This window comes from Phyllobates terribilis, unplaced genomic scaffold (genome assembly GCF_046119375.1).
Source record: "Phyllobates terribilis strain yellow unplaced genomic scaffold, ASM4611937v1 Scaffold_3__8_contigs__length_932513732, whole genome shotgun sequence".
Lineage (NCBI taxonomy): Eukaryota > Metazoa > Chordata > Amphibia > Anura > Dendrobatidae > Phyllobates > Phyllobates terribilis.
Window position 1 is genome coordinate 783064609 of NW_027362763.1, and position 23082 is coordinate 783087690.

The following is a 23082-nucleotide window of genomic DNA, read 5'->3' on the forward strand; positions in this document are numbered from 1 at the left end:
GCTCTCTGCTGGCACAGAGATGTCACAGACCGCTCCTGCCGTTAATTCTGCAGCTTCCACTATTGTCACATCGACAGAACAGCAGCTATGGGCCTAAGAATTAAAGACAGGTACTGTAGTTGCTAACTACCTGACTGTACAGCTGGTAGATATGGTCCAGGGTACTCTAGGTGAAGGGCGCACTTTCGGACTTCTCCCCAGTGAGCGGGTATAAGGCCTCCTGTTCCGTGTCTGTTTCTGTGTAAGCTCCTGGCCAGCCTGCAACTGTGCCTACCTTATGTGTCTTGCTTGTTACTCCATCTGTTGCTCTGAAGTAGGACCTCCGGCTGGTAACCACATTCCCTGGACGTCGGGGCCTTTGTGGTACCTGGTCCTGTGAGTCTAGCTTCAGGTCTGCCAGGGACTTGTAGTCCTCCTGGGATTCCGGTTAACCCTACTGGGTGTGAAGGGTCCCTGTAGGCTAGGACCCGGTGTCCGGTAAATATACTGGGTGAGCCTGGTATGCTCCTCTGCCCCCTTTATCACTCCTTCTCTCCTCGCCGTCGGCCCCGCTCGGGGCCTTCACTACAAGGCAGCTGGCGTGCTGCGTCTTCACCGCTCTCTGAGCGTTGGCACGCTCTCTGTCTGGCTTCAGAGCTGCTGGAGGCCTAGCTTGCCTCTAACAGCAGCCTGTGTGCTGTTCGCTGTCGGAGCACTGACTAGAAACTTATGTAATCAACTGAGCTGCCTGGCTCCACCTTCCCTTTATATCTCCCTATCAGGGCTCCCTCTGCTGGTATGAGGTGGAAGGTGGAGGTGTTTGCATGTAGTGAGGGCCTCTTGTGGAGAATTCCGTCCGTGCAGCCTTCTGGGTTCTGTGGCACCATGCGCCGCAGGGCGCCACAAATGCACCATGGGGGTATCATACTGTGTTTGGGGGGCACTTTTGCTGGCATCATACTTTATGGGGAAATGAAAGAGGGATCTAGGACTTTAGCAAGAGGAAAATTACTATGTAAAGGCTGGAGAGTTGTGAGATCTGCTCTTCTGTGACACAGACAAATATTTATTTATTTATTGGGGGGGGGGGCCCAATTACAGCTTCAGCTATGGGGCCCCATAATTTCTATGTATGCCCCTGCTTGTCAAGTATGTCTGGTCAGCAAGTGAAACAACCTATGTGTCTGTGCCTGAGGGTCAATACCCCTGTGTGCCTGTGAGAAGCTGCAGCATATGGTCTATGGTCGCCCTGAGTAACAATTCCTCCAGGATTCCAAAGAATTCATGTAACCTGTGTCGCCCCTATCTGAACCTAGCAGCGTGCGTGTAACAAAGACCATGAATATTCACTAAAAAATCTTTAATAGCGGGCACACTAACCGCAGAGCGGCAGCAGGAGCCGCGCTGTGGGTACAGTGTGCATGCTATTAAGGAGAGTGAATTGTCACTGCTCCCCACGCACACAGTCCCGGCGTGGGGAGCAGTGACTATTCCGGCCCAGCATCTTACAGTGTGAGGGCGCATTGCAGTGATGCCATGCGCGGCTCACACAGTGAGATCCCTGTCGGCAGCAGAGCAGAACGCAGAGCTGGAGGAGAGGGACCCTTCACACCCAGTAGGGTCAACCGGAATCCCAGGAGGACTACAAGTCCCTGGCAGACCTGAAGCTAGACTCACAGGACCAGGTACCACGAAGGCCCCGACATCCAGGGAAAGTGGTTACCAGCCGGAGGTTCTACTTCAGAGCAACAGGTGGAGTAACAAGCAAGACACATAAGCTAGGCACAGTTGCAGGCTGGCCAGGAGCTTACACAGAGACAGACACGGAACAGAAGGCCTTATACCCGCTCACTGGGGAGAAGTCCGAAAGTGCGAAAGTGCGCCCTTCCCCTAGAGTACCCTGGACCATATCTACCAGCTGTACCAGTAAAGGTAATGAAGCAAAACCCCCTGTCTCTGTCCGTTACTCCGGCTGCGCCATCGTGCCCTACCTGCACCACAACACCCAGCGCACCCACCTCAATTCATTCTACACTGCCCTGAGGCCTGCTCCACCTGTGGGGAGCCGTCCCATCAAAGCTGCCCCTAACATCAGCCTCAGTGGACTGTCGCAGCGCTGGTAACCTCTTACCAGAATCCACAGGTGGCGTCACAAACTTTTATTTTCATTTTACTAAACCCCTTTTTGGCACACTGTCCGCCCTGGGCCAGCCACCGTGATATACATTTATACTGCCCCAGACAGTAAGGCCCCACCGGGGGCGAGACAGCTCGTTTTTGGTGTCACGAACAGGATTGCGTGCCCGTTGCCACCGGGTACTGTGCGCCTTAAGAAACTATAAAACTCACTGTGGTGAAGCTATTCCCGCCATTTTCCGGAGTTTCCCGCCACTGGCCGCCATTTTCCGGACGCCGCGCGGGAAGAAGATGGGCGTAACCGCTGGAAGCGCGCAAAGTCGAGGACACGCCCCACCCCTGATGTCGAACCAGGAAGCGTCAGGTCCTGGAAGGAGCGAGAGGATGCCCTGACGTAGGACGCAAGCCACGTAAGACCGTCACCTGCGGAGCTGTGGCCTACCGGAGGAAAATTAAAGAAGGTAGGCCGCGGTTCACTAGGGGGGCGCAATGATGTCGGAAGCCCAGCAGAATGCCGAAGTATCGGTTAACGGTCCCGATGTCCCACCTGCGCTCGGAGCTGAGCATGCTGAAGCGGCCGCTCCACCAGCAGGGCCTGTAACCCCTGTCATACCCTGCCGTACATCCCGGGAGCGAAGTGGTTCCCCCAGTATAACGGCAAACCGGACACCTTGTCCAGATTCAAGAGGAAGATATGCGACATACTGGACATGTACTCTATGACTGGCAAACAGAGAGCCGCTGTAGTGTTAGGACAATTGACTGGTGCCGCTGAGCGAGAAGTTGAGACCTGGCCAGCCGCAGACAAAGAATCAGTGTCCACTATCTTTAAAAGACTGAAAGCAGCGTTTGAAAACCACACTGAGACAGATCTCTGGATGAGGTTCTACCATTGTGTTCAAAAGCCTGAGGACAGTATCCGGGACTATGCCTGGCGCTTACAGGAGGCCCTGCGGTCCCTGAAACAGGTTAGTCCAGCCAGCATCCATGATGAAAATAAAATGCTGACGGAACAGTTCATCCGTGGGTTGAAGTCCCAGGAAGAGAGCAGAACTGTACGGTGGTGGGCTCTAGACCATCCAGATGCCACCTTTGACACCCTTAAGGACATGGCTATAAAGGGCCTGCAGCCCCTGGAAACCACAGATACTGCTATCCAGCCTTACCAGGGTGGGACCATCCCAGAGCCCGCAGCACCCACCATTCCTTCATTGACGGCTGAAACAAGGATGCAAACAGTGCCCCCTGGTGAGCTGGACAGCCTATACTCTGAAGTGCGCCAGTTAAGTAAAGCCCTGGCCACTGTCATGAGTACCTTGCAGCTACAAATGGAGCCTGAGCCGGAAGGAAGGATCCTGCTAGCCGACAGACCTGAGGATGTCCCCTGGATGAGGAGAAGAAGGAGGAGGACAACGCCACCCCGTGGGAGGACCAACGACCAACGTCGCCCTCCAGAAGACTGCATCGGCTACTGCTGCCATAAAGCAGGCCACACCACTCGGGCCTGTCCTTTAAATGAGAAAACTCTGGGGCTGAGGGCCAACACCCAGGAGTAGAGCAACCAGGCCCGTCAAACTGGTACCGCCGGTTCGTAGGAGGAAGGCCTTTCCTGTCCATTGTGCTGGACGGCATCGCGACCCCTGCCCTGCTGGACACAGGATCTCAGGTAACCATTATGCCTGATGTCCTCTACAAAAGGTTCTGGTCCATAGACGAACTTCACCCGCCAGACCCAAACCTTTCCGTGTATGCCTCTAATGGCCTCCCCCTTAACCTAGTCGGGGTCAAGGATGTGGCAGTAAAGGTGGGAAGAGTGGAGCTGAAGGACCAGGGACTAATTGTAGTAGAGACTAATCCTGGTGATACAGACTTGTATATGGTACTTGGCACGAATATTGTTAGTAACTGTTTGGGAGAAGTGTTGTTCTTGCTCCAACAGATGGCTGACACCGCCAGACCAAGGCAGAGGAGGGTGCTCCAGAAAGAGATCCGAGCCCTTATGTACCAGCAACAGGTAAAGCTGTCAGGTGGTGAAATTGGTAATGTACGGGTGACAGACCCAATACCCATTGTGATCCCCCCAATGAGTGAGATGCTGATTTGGTGTAGAGCAGCAATAGGTCTCAGAGGATGGAACTACCAGGCGGTAGTAGAGCCCCTTTGCTTGGAGCATAGACCTACACTCTTGACTGCCAGAGGGGTGGTGGATGTATGCAATGGGAGGGTGCCCGTACACCTACTGAACTATGGGGAGGATGAGGTTAGATTACCATGCTATGCTCCTGTTGCCAAACTGTACACAGTAGATAACAACTCCATACATACGGCGGAGTCCTTAACCTCACCAGATGAAGTAGAGGATAATGACCCGGCAACCCAGGTGGATGATTGGTGTCAACAGCTCCATGTTCGGACAGACACCACTCCTGTCAATCAGAAGCAGGGGGTACACCGGGTGGTTCAGGAATACAAACAGGTATTCAGTAAACACCCACTTGACTTTGGGAGGATTAAGGGAGTACAACACCATATACCCACAGGTGACCATCCACCCATCAAAGAACGTTACCGGCGTATACCAACCACCAGCACAATACCAGAAGGCAAAGGAGATGTTGCACGACATGAAAAAGGCAGGGGTAGTAAGGGAAAGTCCCTGGTCAGATCCCCTAGTTTTAGTCAGGAAAAAGGATGGAAGCATGAGAATGTGTGTAGATTACAGACAAGTAAATCGCATAACAAATAAAGACGCATACCCCTTACCACGTATAGAGGAATCCCTGGCTGCCTTAAAGTCTGCAAATTACTTTTCCACCCTTGAGCTCACTAGTGGGTACTGGCAAGTAGCTGTTGCTGAGGAGGATCAGGAGAAGACGGCCTTTACTACCCCGATGGGACTCTGCGAGTTCAATAGTATGCCGTTTGGACTCTGCAACGCCCCCGGAACGTTCCAGAGATTGATGGAGTGCTGCCTGGGACACTGCAACTTCGAGACTGTACTACTATACCTGGATGACGTGATAGTGTACTCCAAAACGTACAAGGACCACTTGAAGCACCTGGCACAGGTATTTGAATCACTGTCCTGGTATGGGATGAAGCTGAAACCCTCCAAGTGCCACCTGCTCAAGAGAAAGGTACAGTACCTGGGGAATATCGTCAGTCCAGAAGGAGTAGCACCGGAGCCGGAGAAGGTCACTGCCATCCAGAAATGGCCAGAGCCGAAGAGCCTCAAGGAGGTACGTCAGTTCCTGGGACTAGTTGGGTATTACCGGAGGTTTGTGAAGGACTACACCAAGAAGGCGGTGCCTTTGCAAGATCTGCTGGTAGGACAGTCCGGGAGAGGCAGAAACCCCCCATTCCAGTGGGGTAAGGAGCAAGCTGAATCCTTTAAGGTGATGAAGGAGATCCTGACCGGCGAAGAGATCCTAGCCCACCCTGACTACAGCCAACCGTTACTGCTGTACACTGATGCCAGCAACGAGGGGTTAGGAGCTGTGCTAATTCAGAAGCAGAATGGCCAAGAAAAGGTGATCGCCTATGCAAGCAGGAAGCTCCGCCTGACCGAGAGGAACCCGGAGAACTATAGCAGCTTCAAGCTGGAGTTCCTGGCCCTGGTCTGGGCCATCACCGAGCGGTTCAAACACTATCTAGCCTTCAGTAAGTTCACTGCCTACACGGATAACAACCCCTTAACTCATCTGGAAACAGCCAAGCTAGGAGCCAAGGAACAACGATGGATGGCTCGGCTGTCAAACTACCAATTCACTATTAAGTACCGGGCGGGCCGCAAGAACGCCAACGCCAATGCCCTGTCCAGGAGGCCTCACCAGTCGGACACTGAAGAAGAAGTGGACTACCTGGAAGAGATTGAGCTACCTGCCTTTCACCGTAATGGAATGGTCCACGAGCAACGAGCCTCCAGGAGGCATTGCGGTAAGACGTTAAACCCTTTGCCTCACCACAGCTGGAAGGAGACCCAGGACACTGACCCGGATGTCAGCCGTATTAAGGAACTGATAACCCAGGAAGGTTCCTCCCTGGAGAAGGACGCGTCTCTACAAACCAAGCAGCTGTGAAATGAGAGGAGCCGGCTGTTCATCTATAGGAAGAAGCTGTGCCGAAGGTACGTCAACCCGAGGACCCATGAGATGGTGTGGCAGATCGTAGTACCCAGGACGGACATCTAGATGGTGTTGGAGGCCTACCACGATCAGGCAGGGCACTTTGGCTGGAAGAAGCTAGAAACTCTGCTAAAAGGTCGGTTTTACTGGGTTGGAATGCGGAGCTCCATAGAGAGATGGTGCCGAGACTGTGGACCCTGTAGCCTCAGAAGGAAAGACTGCAGCAGCCAGAAGGCACCCCTGCAACCCATCAAGACAACTCGACCCTTAGAGATCGTGGCCCTGGATCATGTCAAGCTGTCACCCAGCAGGTCAGGATACTCCTATGCCCTGACCATGGAGGATCACTACTCCCGGTTCCTGGTGGTCGCCCCCGTCAAGGATCTGACAGCAGAAACTGCGGCGACGATGTTTCAGGCGTATTTCTGCAGGCCCCATGGATACCCGGGGGAGGTGCTGACAGATCAAGGCTCAGCCTTTGAAGCCGAATTGTTCAAGGAGTTCTGCCATCTGTACGGGTGTAAAAAGATCCGGACTACACCGTACCACCCCCAAACCAACGGTCTCTGTGAAAAAACATCATCATCGACCTGCTAAAGACCTTACCCCTAGAGGAGAGAAATCAGTGGCCAGACCTACTACCTGACCTGGTAGATCAGTACAACCACATAACTGTGAGTTCCACCAATTGCACTCCAGCATATCTCATGCGAGCAAGACCCGGAAAGTTGCCCATGGACCTGGAGCTTGGTGTAGTAGAACCCGAAGCAGATATGTCCACTGAGGACTGGGACATGACCAGACAGGAGCAGTACAGAAGAGTACAGGCCTGTGTCGAAGACAGTCTTACTCGGGTGAGGGACAAGCAGAAAGCCCACTACAATAAAAGCGCACCCGCAGAACCCTTCACACCAGGAGAAGTGGTGTTAAAAAGAAAAAGGAGAAACCACAAACTTGATGACCAGTGGGAGAGAGAACCCTACACTGTGTTAAACTCAAGGTTTGATAACAGGAAGACCTGTTTAGTTACTAAGGACGGAGGAAGAACGACTGCAACAGTATGCAGGGACCATCTGAAGTTGTGTCCAGGTCTGCTAAAACCCCAGGAGGAAGTGCCTCTCACCGTACCGGAGGAGCCTAAAGAAGCAGTAATACACACTGAATTAGGAGATTTCCCGGCAGATTGGCCCCAACTAGGTGGAGCAGTAATCATACCTGTAATCACCTTCTACCCACAGCAAGAAGAACCTGCAGGTGCCCCAGAGGAGCTTGCTCAAGAAGAATTCCAGGAAGAAGAATCCTCGGCTGGAGCAGAACAGGAAGGCCCAGCTAATGGTACACTTGCCAGTCCCGCAGGGAGGTCAAGGCAGTCTTGTAGCCCCTCCACCACTAGTACTGACAGAATGGGAAGTAGTGCAAATACCAGTACCACACGCATTCCAGTACCACGCAAGTCCACACGTAGTACCAAAGGTCAGACCCCTGCCAGATATAGAGAATGAAGAAGGAAATTCTGATTGTATAAATAGTTACCCCTAGGGTATGTTAGTATTGTAAAATTGTCATGTATTTAATCATTGTTTTGTTTTGCCTTGCTTATGGACACTTAACCTTATCTCTAGTTACCCGTAAGGGTATATACATAAAAGACTCTGTGGCTGAGGACTGTGAGCAGCCCAAAAACTGTTCATGTACATAATTGCACTCCCTGGAGTGCCTTGTTACTGACCACTGAACAAAAACCCGTTTGGCGTGGCGGAAGACGTGGTCCATCACCTGGATCACCTATACCCAGCAGCCACGCCCAGGGCCTGCGTCGAGGGTTTGCGGACGGGTCCCTCATGCTACCATGTACTTTTGGTGAAAAGGACACCAGGTTACGGGACTTGCCGTAACCTTATTGTTGTTGTTATTAATGTAAATGTTACTATTGTTATTTAACCTGTTTCTGCAAAAATGCTTCAGTCCAGGAGTGCTGCGCATGGTGCCACAGAACCCAGAAGGCTGCACGGACGGAATTCTCCACAAGAGGCCCTCACTACATGCAAACACCTCCACCTTCCACCTCACACCAGCAGAGGGAGCCCTGATAGGGAGATATAAAGGGAAGGTGGAGCCAGGCAGCTCAAGTTGATTAGATACGTTTCTAGTCAGTGCTCCGACAGCGAACAGCACACAGGCTGCTGTTAGAGGCAAGCTAGGCCTCCAGCAGCTCTGAAGCCAGACAGAGAGCGTGCCGACGCTCAGAGAGCGGTGAAGACACAGCACGCCAGCTGCCTTGTAGTGAAGGCCCCGAGTGTGGCCGACGGCGAGGAGAGAAGGAGTGATAAAGGGGGCAGAGGAGCATACCAGGCTCACCCCAGTATTTTAAAGGACACCGGGTGCGAGCCTACAGGGACCCTTCACACCCAGTAGGGTTAACTGGAATCCCAGGAGGACTACAAGTCCCTGGCAGACCTGAAGCTAGACTCACAGGACTAGGCACCACGAAGGCCCCGAAGTCCAGGGAAAGTGGTTACCAGCCGGAGGTCCTACTTCAGAGCAACAGGTGGAGTAACAAGCAAGACACATAAGCTAGGCACAGTTGCAGGCTGGCCAGGAGCTTACACAGAGACAGACACGGAACAGGAGGCCTTATACCCGCTCACTGGGGAGAAGTCCGAAAGTGCGCACTTCACCTAGAGTACCTTGGACCATATCTACCAGCTGTACCAGTAAAGGTAACGGAGCAAAACCCCCTGTCTCTGTCCGTTACTCCGGCTGCGCCATCGTGCCCTACCTGCAGCACCTACCTCCATTCATTCTACACTGCCCTGAGGCCTGCTCCACCTGTGGGGAGCCGTCCCATCAAAGCTGCCCCTAACATCAGCCTCAGTGGACTGTCGCAGCGCTGGTAACCTCTTACCAGAAACCACAGGTGGCGTAACGAACTTTTATTTTCATTTTACTAAACCCCTTTTTGGCGCACTGTCCGCCCTGGCCCAGCCACAGTGATATACATTTATACTGCCCCAGACAGTAAGGCTCAACGGGGGCAAGACACATTCCTCCACATTAGCCTCCACATGCACAGTATAATGACCCTACAGTACCCCACTTCAACTCCCAAGGCAAAGTATGGCAACACCAACACAGTATGATCCCCCAACTGTGACCCCCACAGAGCCCTCCATACACTATAATGGGCTTACATACTGTATAATGGCCTGCACTAGCCCTCCAAACAGTATAATGACTCCCCACATAGCCCTCAAAATATTATAATGGCCCCACATAGCCTTCCATATAGTATAATACGCCACTGATAATCCTCCATATAGTATAATGCGCCCCCATAATCCTCCATATAGTATAATGCGCCCCCATAATCCTCCATATAGTATAATGAACTTCCCATGGTCCTCCATAGAATATAATTCACTCCCCACAGTCCTCCATACAGTATATTACACACCCCATAGGGTAAAATGCAGCCCCCATATAGTATAATGCACCCCACAGTCCTGAAGTATTATGGGCACCACGTACTCACTGATTTTTAGAATACCGTATATTTTAATTAAGCAGACCCGAGTATAAGCCGAGGCCCCTAATTTTAGTAAAGAAAAACTGGAAAAACTGGAAAAACTTATTGACTCGAGTTTAAGCCTAGGGTGGGAAATGCAGCAGCTAATAGTAAATTTCCCAATCCTGGTATGTATGGCACCCCTCATTCCCCAATCCTGGTACGTATGGCACACCCCTCATCCCCCAATCCTGGCATGTGTGGATTCCTCAATCCCCCAATCCTGGTATGTGTGGCCTCTTCATTCCCCCAATCCTGGTATGTGTGGCCTCCTCAATCCCCCAATCCTGGTATGTGTGGCCTCCTCAATCACCTAATCCTGGTATGTGTGGTCTCCCCAATCCCCCAATCCTGGCATGTGTGGCCTCCTCAATCACCTAATCCTGGTATGTGTGGTCTCCCCAATCCCCCAATCCTGGTATGTGTGGCCTCCTCAATCCCCCAATCCTGGTATACGTGGCCTCCTCAATCCCCCAATCCTGGTATGCGTGGCCTCCTCAATCACCTAATTCTGGTATGCGTGGCCACCTCATCCCCAAATCACTGCACACACAAAAAAAATGAACATTAATACTCACCTTCCTTCCTCACCTCTCCTCCAGCGCTGCGTCCTGTCTGCTGCAGCTCATGTCGGCATCTAAGCAACGCGCACTCTCAGATCCCGAGATGAGCTGCTGCTGCCGGCATATTCACTCCTCTCCACGCCAGGACTATGGGCGTGGAGAAGCGTGAATATGCATTCTCTTTAGTAGCAGGCACTGTCAGCAGGAGCTGCGACTCAGCGCTCCTCCTTGCCCACTACTAAAGAGAATGAATATTCCCTCTTCTCCACGCCCATGGGAGCGGAGAAGAGGGAATATTCATGTCCCTTTAGCAGCGGGCACATGTGATAGCTGCTTCAGTGGTCACTGTGTGTGCTCCGCTCCGCCACAACCTCCCTCCCCCCACCACTATCCACCAATACTCACCTATAAAACTTGTCCCCCCGCTGCTTGTGGCCCCTCGGCTCACGGGCCCTCCACGGTCATGGGCCCCATAGCAGTGGCATGGTCTGCCGCCATTGGCGGTACGCCACTGTTGACAAGAGTGCTCATAAACGGTAGAACAGTAGCATTTAATAAGAAACCGCATGGCCAGTGCAAGTTAAGTCTTATGAGCAACAGGCTCCAGTGACAAACAGTACAGTTTTCTTAACAGCACAGCAGTTCACAGTCTTCCCAGTAGTACAGGACAGCACAATTCTAATGCAAAGGCACATTAATGAACACAGCATTCTTTACAGCACAGTGAGATGGAGGAGGGGGGAGGGTTTGCTGAATGAGATGATCCCTGTGACACCATTTCTTCCAGTCCTTATCTTTCTGCCTGACAATATTCTGCACTGCTAGTTCAGGAACTCTACATGACCAGTTCTTAGCTTCAGTCCTGACTTGAATCCTTTTCACTTGCAGGGGCGCTTCTGTGAGATACAGAACACACACACACCACCATTCTCTTTGGCTCCAGCCAGACAGTAAACAACTTCCCCACAATCACCCTCGGGCTCTGCTAAAACACTTCCCTTCTTCTGTGACTGTGTTAACCCCACTAGTTGCGGGATGCTTCTGGAGCACAACACTTCCTGTCTCATGTGCTTGTGTTACTTCCAATAGTGAATACTTTTAAAGCAACAGCACTACTTCTGCATGTCACACTCTGCAACAGTACTACTTCTGCATGTCACATCTTTAATAGCGGGCACACTGACTGCAGAGTGGCAGCAGGAGCCGCGCTGCAGGTATAGTGTGGGTTCTTTTAAGGAGAGTGAATGGTCACTGCTCCGCACGCACACAGTCTCGGCGTGGGGAGCAGTGACTATTCAGACACAGCATCTCACAGTGTGAGGGCGCATGGCATGGCATGCTCGGCTCACGCAGTGAGATCCCTGTCGGCAGCAGAGCAGGACGCGCAGCGCTGGAGGAGAGAGGAGGTGAGTATAATTGTTTATTTCTTTGAGTGCAGCGTGATGGGGATCAGGGGGTGCCAAGCATACCAGGAAGAGGGATGCCATACATACCAGGATGAGGGATGAAGGGTGCCATACATACCAGGAATAGGGATGAGGTGTGCCATGCATACCAGGATGAGGGATGAAGGGTGCCATACATACCAGGAGCCATGCTGCATGTACAGTGTGCACACTATTAAGGAAAATGGGCGTGGGTAGCAGTGAATATTAATTTTCTCTAGAAGTGGGCACAGTGTAGGATGCAGCAGCGGGCTACTGCTTCCTGTACCCTGCTGCTCCACCGCTGCCGCTCCCCCCACACCACCCACCACCCACAGTATATATATATATATATACAGTACAGACCAAAAGTTTGGACACACCTTCTCATTTAAAGATTTTTCTGTATTTTCTTGACTATGGAAATTGTACATTCACACTCAAGGCATCAAAACTATGAATTAACACATGTGGAATTATATATTTAACAAAAAAGTGTGAAACAGCTGAAAATATGTCTTATATTCTAGGTTCCTCAAAGTAGCCACCTTTTGCTTTGATGACTGCTTTGCACACTCTTGGCATTCTCTTGATGAGCTTCAAGAGGTAGTCACCGCAAATCGTCTTCCAACAATCTTGAAGGAGTTCCCAGAGATGCTTAGCACTTGTTGGCCCTTTTGCCTTCACTCTGCGGTCCAGCTCACCCTAAACCATCTCGATTGGGTTCAGGTCATCTGGCGTAGCACCCCATCACTCTCCTTCTTGGTCAAACAGTCCTTACACAGCCTGGAGGTGTGTTTGGGGTCATTGCCCTGTTGAAAAATAAATGATGGTCCAACTAAACGCAAAGCGGATGGAATAGCATGCCGCTGCAAGATGCTGTGGTAGCCATGCTGGTTCAGTATGCCTTCAATTTTTAATAAATCCCCAACAGTGTCACCAGCAAAGCACCCCCACACCATCACACCTTCTCCTCCATGCTTCACGGTGGGAACCAGGCATGTAGAGTCCATCTGTTCACCTTTTCTGCATCGCACAAAGACACGATGGTTGGAATCAAAGATCTCAAATTTGGACTCATCAGACCAAAGCACAGATTTCCACTGGTCTAATGTCCATTCCTTGTGTTCTTTAGCCCAAACAAGTCTCCTCTGCTTGTTGCCTGTCCTTAGCAGTGGTTTCCTAGCAGCTATTTTACCATGAAGGCCTGCTGCACAAAGTCTCCTCTTAACAGTTGTTGAAGAGATGTGTCTGCTGCTAGAACTCTGTGTGGCATTGACCTGGTCTCTAATCTGAGCTGCTGTTAACCTGCGATTTCTGAGGCTGGTGACTCGGATAAACTTATCCTCAGAAGCAGAGGTGACTCTTGGTCTTCCTTTCCTGGGGCAGTCCTCATGTGAGCCAGTTTCTTTGTAGCGCTTGATGGTTTTTGCAACTGCACTTGGGGACACTTTCAAAGTTTTCCCAATTTTTCAGACTGACTGACCTTCATTTCTTAAAGTAATGATGGCCACTCGTTTTTCTTTACTTAGATGCTTTTTTCTTGCTATAACACAAATTCTAACAGTCTATTCAGTAGGACTATCAGCTGTGTCTCCACCAGACTTCTGCACAACACAACTGATGGTCCCAACCCCATTTATAAGGCAAGAAATCCCACTTATTAAACCTGACAGGGCACACCTGTGAAGTGAAAACCATTTCCGGTGACTACCTCTTGAAGCTCATCAAGAGAATGCCAAGAGTGTGCACAGCAGTCATCAAAGCAAAAGGTGGCTTCTTTGAAGAACCTAGAATATAAGACATATTTTCAGTTGTTTCACACTTTTTTGTTAAGTATATAATTCCACATGTGTTAATTCATAGTTTTGATGCCTTCAGTGTGAATGTACAATTTTCATAGTCATGAAAATACAGAAAAATCTTTAAATGAGGTGTGTCCAAACTTTTGGTCTGTACTGTATATATATATATATATATATATATATATATATATATATATATATATATATATATATATATATATAAGACGCACCCCCACTTTCCTCCAAAATTTTAGAGGAAAAAAGTGCGTCTTATAGTCCGAAAAATAGGGTACCCCTTTCATGGCCACAACACAGAATGATGGCCCCAACACAGTCCTTCAGACAACCTTCCCTTTGCATACCTGTCCCAGGTTCGGGCTTTGCTCCCTTTGCCTCAGTCCGCTGTCTTCTGATGTACTCCCCATCGGGCTTTGCAGGTAGCCCAGTGTGCTATGTCATCTCCCAAGTCCTTTTAAGGCCCATTAGGACATGCTCTTGTGTCTTCAGATTGTTATCCTAGACTTTAGTTTGTTGTTTTCCTGCTCCTGTGCACACTATGTTACCAGCATCTGTTCTTGCTGCCTTGTGGACTTCGCTACATCCACCCTGTTGTCCCCGAGATTCCTGAGTGTATCTTGTCCTACACATCGCATCCTCCCAGCTGCACTGATGCTTGGGGCCCATGTGCCCACCCATACCTGGGGCTTAGTGGGTCCACTTTACCAGTTGAGCCCCACACAATCCTCCTCACTGTATAGTAGCATCCAAACAGTATGAAGGCTCCTACTAGCCCTCCAAACAGCATAATGGGCCCCCACATAGCTCCCCAAACAGTATAATGGCTCCCCAAATAGATCTCCAAACAGTATAATAGCCCCCATATAGCCCTCCAAACAGTATAATGGTAGAATAGCCCCCATATAACCCTTCAAATAGTATAATGGCCCTCACATAGCCATCCAAATACTATAATGGACCCCACAATGTACTTACTGACTTTAAAAAAAAAATACTCACCTCTCCCCGTTACCCCACTGCTCCGGTCTCTGCAGCATGTGGTCTGCACCGCACGGCACAGCGGTCACGATATAATGATGTCATTGCTCCCGCTGCACTGAGATGTCAAACGCAGAGGGAGAACGACAGAGGAGGGAGCTGATGGCTCCCCGTTTCACCATTGCTTTCAAATGTGTCTGCATCCAGGATGCAGACACAGTTGAAGTGTGATCCCGAGCAGGCAGGGGGGTGCCAGCAGTGTGACCGCCCCCTCAACTCATGGGTCCCATTGCAGCCGCATGGTCTTCTGCTATTAGCGGTAAGCCACTGTATCTGAATTAAAAAGGAGAACAAAATTTATAGCTGTAAGGGTGGTAAATAAGGACTGTTGCATTCCTGCCCCTGAACATAACAATCATGTCATGTGAACAGTGTCATGCATTTTCATATACTTAGGTGTTAGATAGACTTGTCGTATGATGTGAATTGCCATGTATTGCGTTATGATAATGCACAATGTAAAGAGTTAATGGACAATGTAAGTAGTGTATAGTACAGGGTAAGCACATGATAAGACATAATTTAGTGCTTAGGATAAAGATAGATAGTGTTGGTAGTATAAAGCATAGGACTGCATATAGTAAGATATAGATTAAGATTTAGGACATAAGATAGAGTGTGATACGCATTGTAAGTGTAATATGCTTAGTGCATTCTGTTATAAGATTCATATTGTTTGTAAGGAAGATCTGCCCAGCAACATGCTGCAGGGACAGATAAGTGTTTGGTTTAGCCCAGAGTGGGAGCGGTTAGGGCCAGTAAAAAGGAGACTGCTTCCTGTTTCTGAAGAAGAGTTTGTTTTCTAGAGAGATAGGACAAGTTCAAGGTGCAGTGGGCTGATATCAAAGACGAGTACATATTGTTCTGGGCAGTACGAGGCCTTACAAAACTCCCTGCAGACATTCCTGCAATGTCCGGAGCCTAAGACTCAAGACTGGTACGAAAGGGAGCATCTTAACCCCTGCCGTACAGAGGAAGATGGATGTACTATGTGTGGGAAAGGTAACTGAGCTCAGTAATACTGCAGAACTGAACTGGAAATCCCTGGGGCTGACAGGATCAGTGGATGTAGGGATAGTTCAGGAAGAAAGGATAGAAATGCTGGAAATGTACTGTATAACGAAAACAAAGAACAGAAGGTGCTGTGACCAATACGGTGTGTTACAATCTGATGTACTTGAACTGTCCAGTAAAATTTTATGTGTTGGAACGAACCGGTTGTCCCCGATCTGTATGCGGCTGTTTCTGAATATGAAGAATTGGAAACAGCGGAGGCCTGTGGCCTACAAGTGAGTGTAACACACTCTACACTAGACAGCACACTGGGACTGGGACACAATTGTCCTGTAAAGTGCCAGGGCGTCATGGAGCATCAGCTCGACCACGGCTACCGCCCTCTGGCACCTTACATAGTTTTTCTCAAATGGATATACTCTGTGTAGGAAAACTCAAAAAATCCTGTCTAATTCAGTGATTAAAGCTATGACTATTTAAGAGATGGAGATTGAAGTCGGGGCTCTGAACTGCGTCACCTTTTTGACAGCTGTGTGAGGTTTCCTGCTTCAGAGATGGGAGATGCCATGATATGGGGGAGACGTGGAGTGTACAGCATGGAAACACAGGAGAGATATTTTACTGCTCTCTCTTATGTAATTCTGAATGTTATTATAAAGAAGCAATGAAAGATGGATTCCTATGTAATATGGAGTCATAGGAGGAGCAGGAGGCTAATAAAGCAACTGAGGTAAATCCTGTCTCAGGCTCCTATGGCTGTCTGTCATAGTGAGAGACTCTAATTAACCCTTTACTGGCAACTGTCTTCTTCTTGAACATATATCGTTTACCAACAGCTATGCTGTTTTCTTGCACATTAATGTCTTACAGCTACAGTATATGGTTTTCTCTTGGCTACAAAATACACAGGAACATCTTGTTACAAAGGCTGATAAATAACAATATTCGGTATGTAATTCAGGCATCTGGCTGGAGGTGAAATAACTAATTGTGTAACTTGCATTTTGCTGATCCCCTGCTCACTGTCCTATGTATGTAACCAGGCTTGGACTGACCCACAGGAGAACAGGAGAATCCTCCGGTGGGCCCCTGTGCAAGACTTGGCCACCCCTATATTATATGAGCAGTAGAGATGAGCGGTGTTCGCCAATCTCAAATTCGAGCTGTTTTGGGCGGTGTTCGAGTCGTTCGACGAAGTCGAACGATTTGTAAAAAATTTGGCTCTTCGAGGTTATGTTCGATAACTGTTCGTGCACCAAAAGCGTAACTGGATTTTTTCACAGTAATACTGTTAATTAGTGATGAGCGAGCATGCTCGCCACGGCTCGGTTCTCGCCCAAGCATCTCAGTACTCGAGATGCTCGGAGCTCGCCGAGTACTTTCGAGATGCTCGGGCGGGAGCTCGGGTCCCCGTCCTGCATGTCTGGCGCTATTTAGAGCACCAATCATGGAGGGATTGTCTGCCACTCACTGTAATGCCACAGCCATGGTGGTTGTGGCATTACAGTGGTTGCCCAAATCGATGGGAACAGTGCTCACAGTGAAACATGAAAAGCCGGCAATTCAGCAGCGGCATACACCAGTACCCAACAATTTAGAACAGAAAGAATAGAGCATCACACATAGATTAGATAGATAGAAACATGTCAGTCACATATATAATAAGTACAGTGACAGTGCTGGTTACTGTACTTGTCATTTAGTGTTAAAATAAAGGATTTATTAAAAAAAAAGTGGCATGGGTCTCTAGAGCATGGCTGGCCCATGAGCAGCCTCTGTAGGGCTTTGGCTTGTATTAATTACTGTGATACTTATGGCAGTGGTTCCACCTACATATCACTCATCTCAGGAGGAACTAGACAGTTAAGACAGTGAGAATTAAAAGGGTTGAATGGGACTGTTTGATTTTTTTTACTATAGGCCTAAGAACTAACAGGCAGGATATTGATAACTACCTGTCTGTTCTGCCCAGTGCAGACCTCTGCCGGAACAGAGTGGTCACAAAATGCTACTGCTGGTGATTCTGCATCTTCTGCTGACATCACCTCAACAGAACAACAGCTTCTCTTCCAATCTGCTCTGTTGACGGGGCGTAATTAACTGCAGCGAGTCGGTTGTCAATCAGAATGAGGTAGGCAGTCACGCCCCGTCGACAGAGCAGCACAGAAGAGGAAGAGCTGCTCTGTTGACATGGAGCAGCAGAATCACTGCCAGGAGCTGTATGTGACGGCTCTGAGCCGGCACCGGGTAGAACAGCCAGGTTAGCAGCTACCTGTGTGTTAGTTCTTAGGTCCACAGTACAATAAATCAAACAGTCCCGGATAACCCCTTTAGTGACTTTTTCTCTGCACAGGCAGTTACTTGTGTTCAAGTTTAATGACATTTTCTCCTTAATTTCAAATATAATCCGTTTTCTAGCAGTGTCCTCTGAATTATATTTCTTTTTTATTGGTTTATTTATTTAAAAACTAAAAAAAAGTCAATCAGTTTATATAACAGTTCATGTACAAGCACAGGTCATGTAGTCAGGGTCCACCATCATAATACCTTTCTACTTGTCCTATAGTGGTCTCCTCAGTATCTTCACTCAACTTCTTTTGTGCAATCGCCTTTTCTGTAGTATCGCTGCAGAATACAGAAATGAAGAATTACTGGAGCTTTTGCACAGACCTGACCACATTGCAAAGTCAAAAACAGGAGCTGTCCATCTAATATCCATTCAGGTGCAAAATAGATCTTTTGCATATATTGCATTACTGATACAACCGAAACAAAAGGGTCCTATTGACTATTAAGGGGTTCATTAGGTTCCAATATGTGTCAGGTTTTTTCAGATTTTTACATCTTTTGTTGTTGTCTAATATTAGATTCCTACTTCCTATTATATAAGTCTAGTATAAGGCCTAGAGGCCAGTGTGAAAATTACAGTTATGATTTTTTATATTGTTAAATGGAAAATTTAAAATAAAAATTATAATGAAACCAGCATGAATTTTTTGTTTTTCAAAGAAAGAAATGGAGGCACACTCATATACTGTCACTCCTGTGGATTCAGCGCACGCAGCTCTGGAGGTCTACACAAGCTCCAAAAGCTATGGCTGCGTCATCTGGATGTTATAAGACCTTTGAAGCCTGGGGGTAGCAACAGTAGTCAGGTGACTAGAAGAGCGCAGCATCAGAGAAACATCAGATAACAAGCCGTTCCTGTCACCAGACCGCTGCAGCCAATCATAAGCTTTAATGTGGCCTGTGTGGGATCCACAGAGGTGACAGAAGGTGAAGATGCCTCCTTTTGTTATAGATACCTTTAACATAATCCTTTCTATATACAGTAGATGTATAACAAGCAATTCAGTAAGGTAATAGAAAAAAAGTAAATGCACCTCCCTCTTCAGCTATAGTTACAATATTGTTACTTTTACTAAGAAGAGAACAGATTTCTATTTATCTCTGCAATCTATATCTGTATGTGAAAAGGCTTAGATGTCCTTCCTGAAGTACTAGGATATTGGTCTGAGACAAAATATAGTGACCCCAGGCCTACTCTTGCCATTTAGGACATAGCTCAGGTGAATATAGTAAAGGGACAGGGACTGCATATGGTCCTTAGACTCATGTCATTAGCATTATGTTAAATGGGCACTGTATTTGTGGGTAGGGCCCCTCTTATTCCCTGGCTCACTGATTATCTTGTTTGCCATTTTCTTAAAGTCACAGCAGGTGGTTCCTTTCTTGCAGGAATAATTTACAGTAAGTTACCGCCCTCACAGGTGGATTGATGGCATTTTTGGTAACATTGTCTTTCATAAAATAAAGTTGCAGACTTCAGATATTTAGAAGTTGCCGATCCTTTATTGGTTTATACTTCAAGAAATGCTGTGACCAAACCCCTGTGTCCACCCATCATTTCTTGTCTGGTGTTCTTATTATACTATGTCATGGTTTGTTGTGACCCTTGCCGTATAGCCTCTGCCACTAATATTACTAGAAGGTAAAAGATCAGCCTGGTGCAGTTTCCAAACGCTCATTCTGCCTTCAGCTATCTTCCCGGACTCCCCGTGGGCTGAGCTTAGCATTCATGTGTTCTCAATGGGAAGAAGGCAGAAAGTCGATGCCACAAACATCTTATTTGAGAACGGAAGGTTTAGCCGTTTCAGTTGACTTTCCCCTCTCCTTCTATCCTCTGATATCATTGATCAGGAGACCCCCAAACACACCGGACAGTTGGGCGTTTCAAGTGAAATCAGAAATGTGTTTGGCAGACTATCGTGTATTAAGGTCTCTAGAGCATGGCTGGCCCATGAGCAGCCTCTGTAGGGCTTTGGCTTGTATTAATTACTGTGATACTTATGGCAGTGGTTCCACCTACATATCACTCATCCCCAGAGGAACTAGACAGTTAAGACAGTGAGAATTAAAAGGGTTGAATGGGACTGTTAGTTTTTGGGCCCATAGTAAAAAAAAAAATCAAACAGGCAGGATATTGGTAACTACCTGTCTGTTCTGCTCAGTGCAGAACTCTGCCGGAACAGAGCGGTCACAAAATGCTACTGCTGGTGATTCTGCATCTTCTGCTGACATCACCTCAACAGAACAACAGCTTCTCTTCCACTCTGCTCTGTTGATGGGGCGTAGTTAACTGCAGGGAGTCGGTTGTCAATCAGAATGAGGTAGGCAGTCACGCCCCGTCGACAGAGCAGCACAGAAGAGGAAGAGCTGCTCTGTTGACATGGAGCAGCAGAATCACTGCCAGGAGATGTATGTGACGGCTCTGAGCCGGCACCGGGTAGAACGGGCAGGTTAGCAGCTACCTGTGTGTTAGTTCTTAGGTCCACAGTACAATAAATCAAACAGTCCCGGATAACCCCTTTAGTAACTCTTTCTCTGCACAGGCCGTTACTTGTGTACAAGTTTAATGACATTTTCTCCTTCATTTCAAATATAATCCGTTTTCTAGCAGTGTCCTATGAATTATATTTCTTTTTCTATTGGTTTATTTATTTAAAAACTAAAAAAAGTCATCAGTTTATATAACAGTTCATGTACAAGCACAGGTCATGTAGTCAGGGTCCACCATCATAATACCTTTCTACTTGTCCTATAGTGGTCTCTTCAGTATCTTCACTCAACTTCTTTTGTGCAATCGCCTTTTCTGTAGTATCGCTGCAGAATACAGAAATGAAGAATTACTGGAGGTTTTGCACAGACCTGACCACATTGCAAAGTCAAAAACAGGAGCTGTCCATCTAATATCCATTCTGGTGCAAAATAGATCTTTTGCATATATTGCATTACTGATACAACCGAAACAAAAGGGTCCTATTGACTATTAAGGGGTTCATTAGGTTCCATTATGTGTCAGGTTTTTTCAGATTTTTACATCTTTTGTTGTTGTCTAATATTAGATTCCTACTTCCTATTATATAAGTCTAGTATAAGGCCTAGAGGCCAGTGTGAAAATTACAGTTATGATTTTTATATTGTTAAATGGAAAATTTAAAATAAAAATTATAATGAAACCAGCATGAATTTTTTGTTTTTCAAAAAAAGAAATGGAGGCACACTCATATACTGTCACTCCTGTGGATTCAGCGCACGCAGCTCTGGATGTCTACACAAGCTCCGAAAGCTGTGGCTGCGTCATCAGGATGTTATAGGACCTTTGAAGCCTGGGGGTAGCAACAGCAGTCAGGTGACTAGAAGAGCGCAGCATCAGAGAAACATCAGATAACAAGCCGTTCCAGTCACCAGACCGCTGCAGCCAATCATAAGCTTTAATGTGGCCTATGTGGGATCCACAGAGGTGACAGAAGGTGAAGATGCCTCCTTTTGTTATAGATACCTTTAACATAATTCTTTCGATATACAGTAGATGTATAACAAGCAATTCAGTAATGTAATAGAAAAAAAAGTAAATGCACCTCCCTCTTCAGCTATAGTTACAATATTGTTATTTTTACTAAGAAGAGAACAGATTTCTATTTATCTCTGCAATCCAGTGGCGTACCGCCAATGGCGGCAGACCACGCCACTGCTATGGGGCCCATGACCGCGGGGGGCCCGTGAGCCGAGGGGCCCCAAGCAGTGGGGGGACGAGTTGTATAGGTGAGTATTGGTGGATAGTGGTGGGGGGAGGGAGGTTGCGGCGGAGCGGAGCACACACAGTAGCCGCTGAAGCAGCTATGACATGTGCCCACTGCTAAAGGGACATGAATATTCCCTCTTCTCCGTTCCCATCGGCGTTGAGAATAGGGAATATTCATTCTCTTTAGAAGTGGGCAAGGAGGAGCGCTGTGTCGCAGCTCCTGCTGACAGTGCCTGCTACTAAAGAGAATGCATATTCACGCTTCTCCACGCCCATAGTCCTGGCGTGGAGAGGAGTGAATATGCCGGCAACAGCAGCTCACCTCGGGATCTGAGAATGCGCGTTGCTCAGATGCCGAAATGAGCTGCAGCAGACAGGACGCAGAGCTGGAGGAGAGGTGAGGAAGCAAGGTGAGTATTAGTGTTTATTTTTTTTGTGTGCGCAGTGATTGGGGGATGAGGAAGCAAAGCATACCATGATTGGGGGATTGAGGAGGCCACGCATACCAGGATTGGGCGATTGAGGAGGCCACGCATACCAGGATTGGGGGATTGAGGAAGCCACACATACCAGGATTGGGGGATTGGGGAGACCACACATACCAGGATTGGGGGATTGGGGAGACCACACATACCAGGATTAGGTGATTGAGGAGGCCACACATAACAGTATTGGGGGATTGAGGAGGTCACACATACCAGGATTGGGGGATTGAGGAGGCCACACATACCAAAATTGGGGGATTGAGGAGACCACACATACCAGGATTGGGGGATTGAGGAGGCCACACATACCAGGATTGGGGGATTGAAGAGGCCACACATACCAGGATTGGTGAATTGAGGAATCCACACATACCAGGATTGGGGGATTGAGGAGACCACACATACCAAGATTGGGGGATTGAGGGGTGCCATACCTACCAGGATTGTGAGATTTACTATTAGCTGCTGCATTTCCCACCCTAGGCTTATGACGCGCCCCCTGGGCCGTGGGGTACTCGGCAGCCGGGCCTCTGTGTATGCCAGTGGGGAGGGGAATATCACGGTGGCTGGCCCGGTCCGTGACCCAGGGAGGTCAGTAAAAAGGGAAAGTTATAGGGGATTTGGAAAGTTTGTGACGCCACCTGTGGAATGCGGCAAAAGGGTGCAGCTGCTGCGGAGCAGTCCTCTGGAGCTGGTGTTACGGCAGCAGGGATAATGTGGCTCTCCACAGGTAGAGTTAGCTTCAGGGCAATGTAGGTGTAGATGGTGGATGCGGGGGAGAGACGGCAGGACGGTCCCGGAGGAAAGACGAATACTCACACGGGGGTAAGCTTCAGCACCTTTACT

General features: G+C 48.4%; 1 protein-coding gene across 50 annotated transcripts in view; it reads right to left on the reverse strand.

The window, feature by feature from the left end:
- Positions 1–23082, reverse strand: part of LOC141257608 (protocadherin Fat 4-like) — a 468540-nt gene that overhangs the window by 65519 nt on the left and 379939 nt on the right. For 19 of the 50 annotated variants that reach the window (XM_073672347.1, XM_073672333.1, XM_073672313.1 and 16 more), the window contains 2 exons: positions 20752–20829; positions 18214–18291 (listed from right to left, as the gene is read on the reverse strand). The exons of 15 other annotated variants lie outside the window; for them this stretch is intronic. In XM_073672347.1, coding sequence (XP_073528448.1) covers positions 18214–18291; positions 20752–20829 — 156 coding nt within the window. The remainder of the gene's footprint in view (positions 1–18213; positions 18292–20751; positions 20830–23082) is intronic. 16 more of the 50 variants (XM_073672314.1, XM_073672345.1, XM_073672334.1 and 13 more) reach the window with 2 other exon arrangements.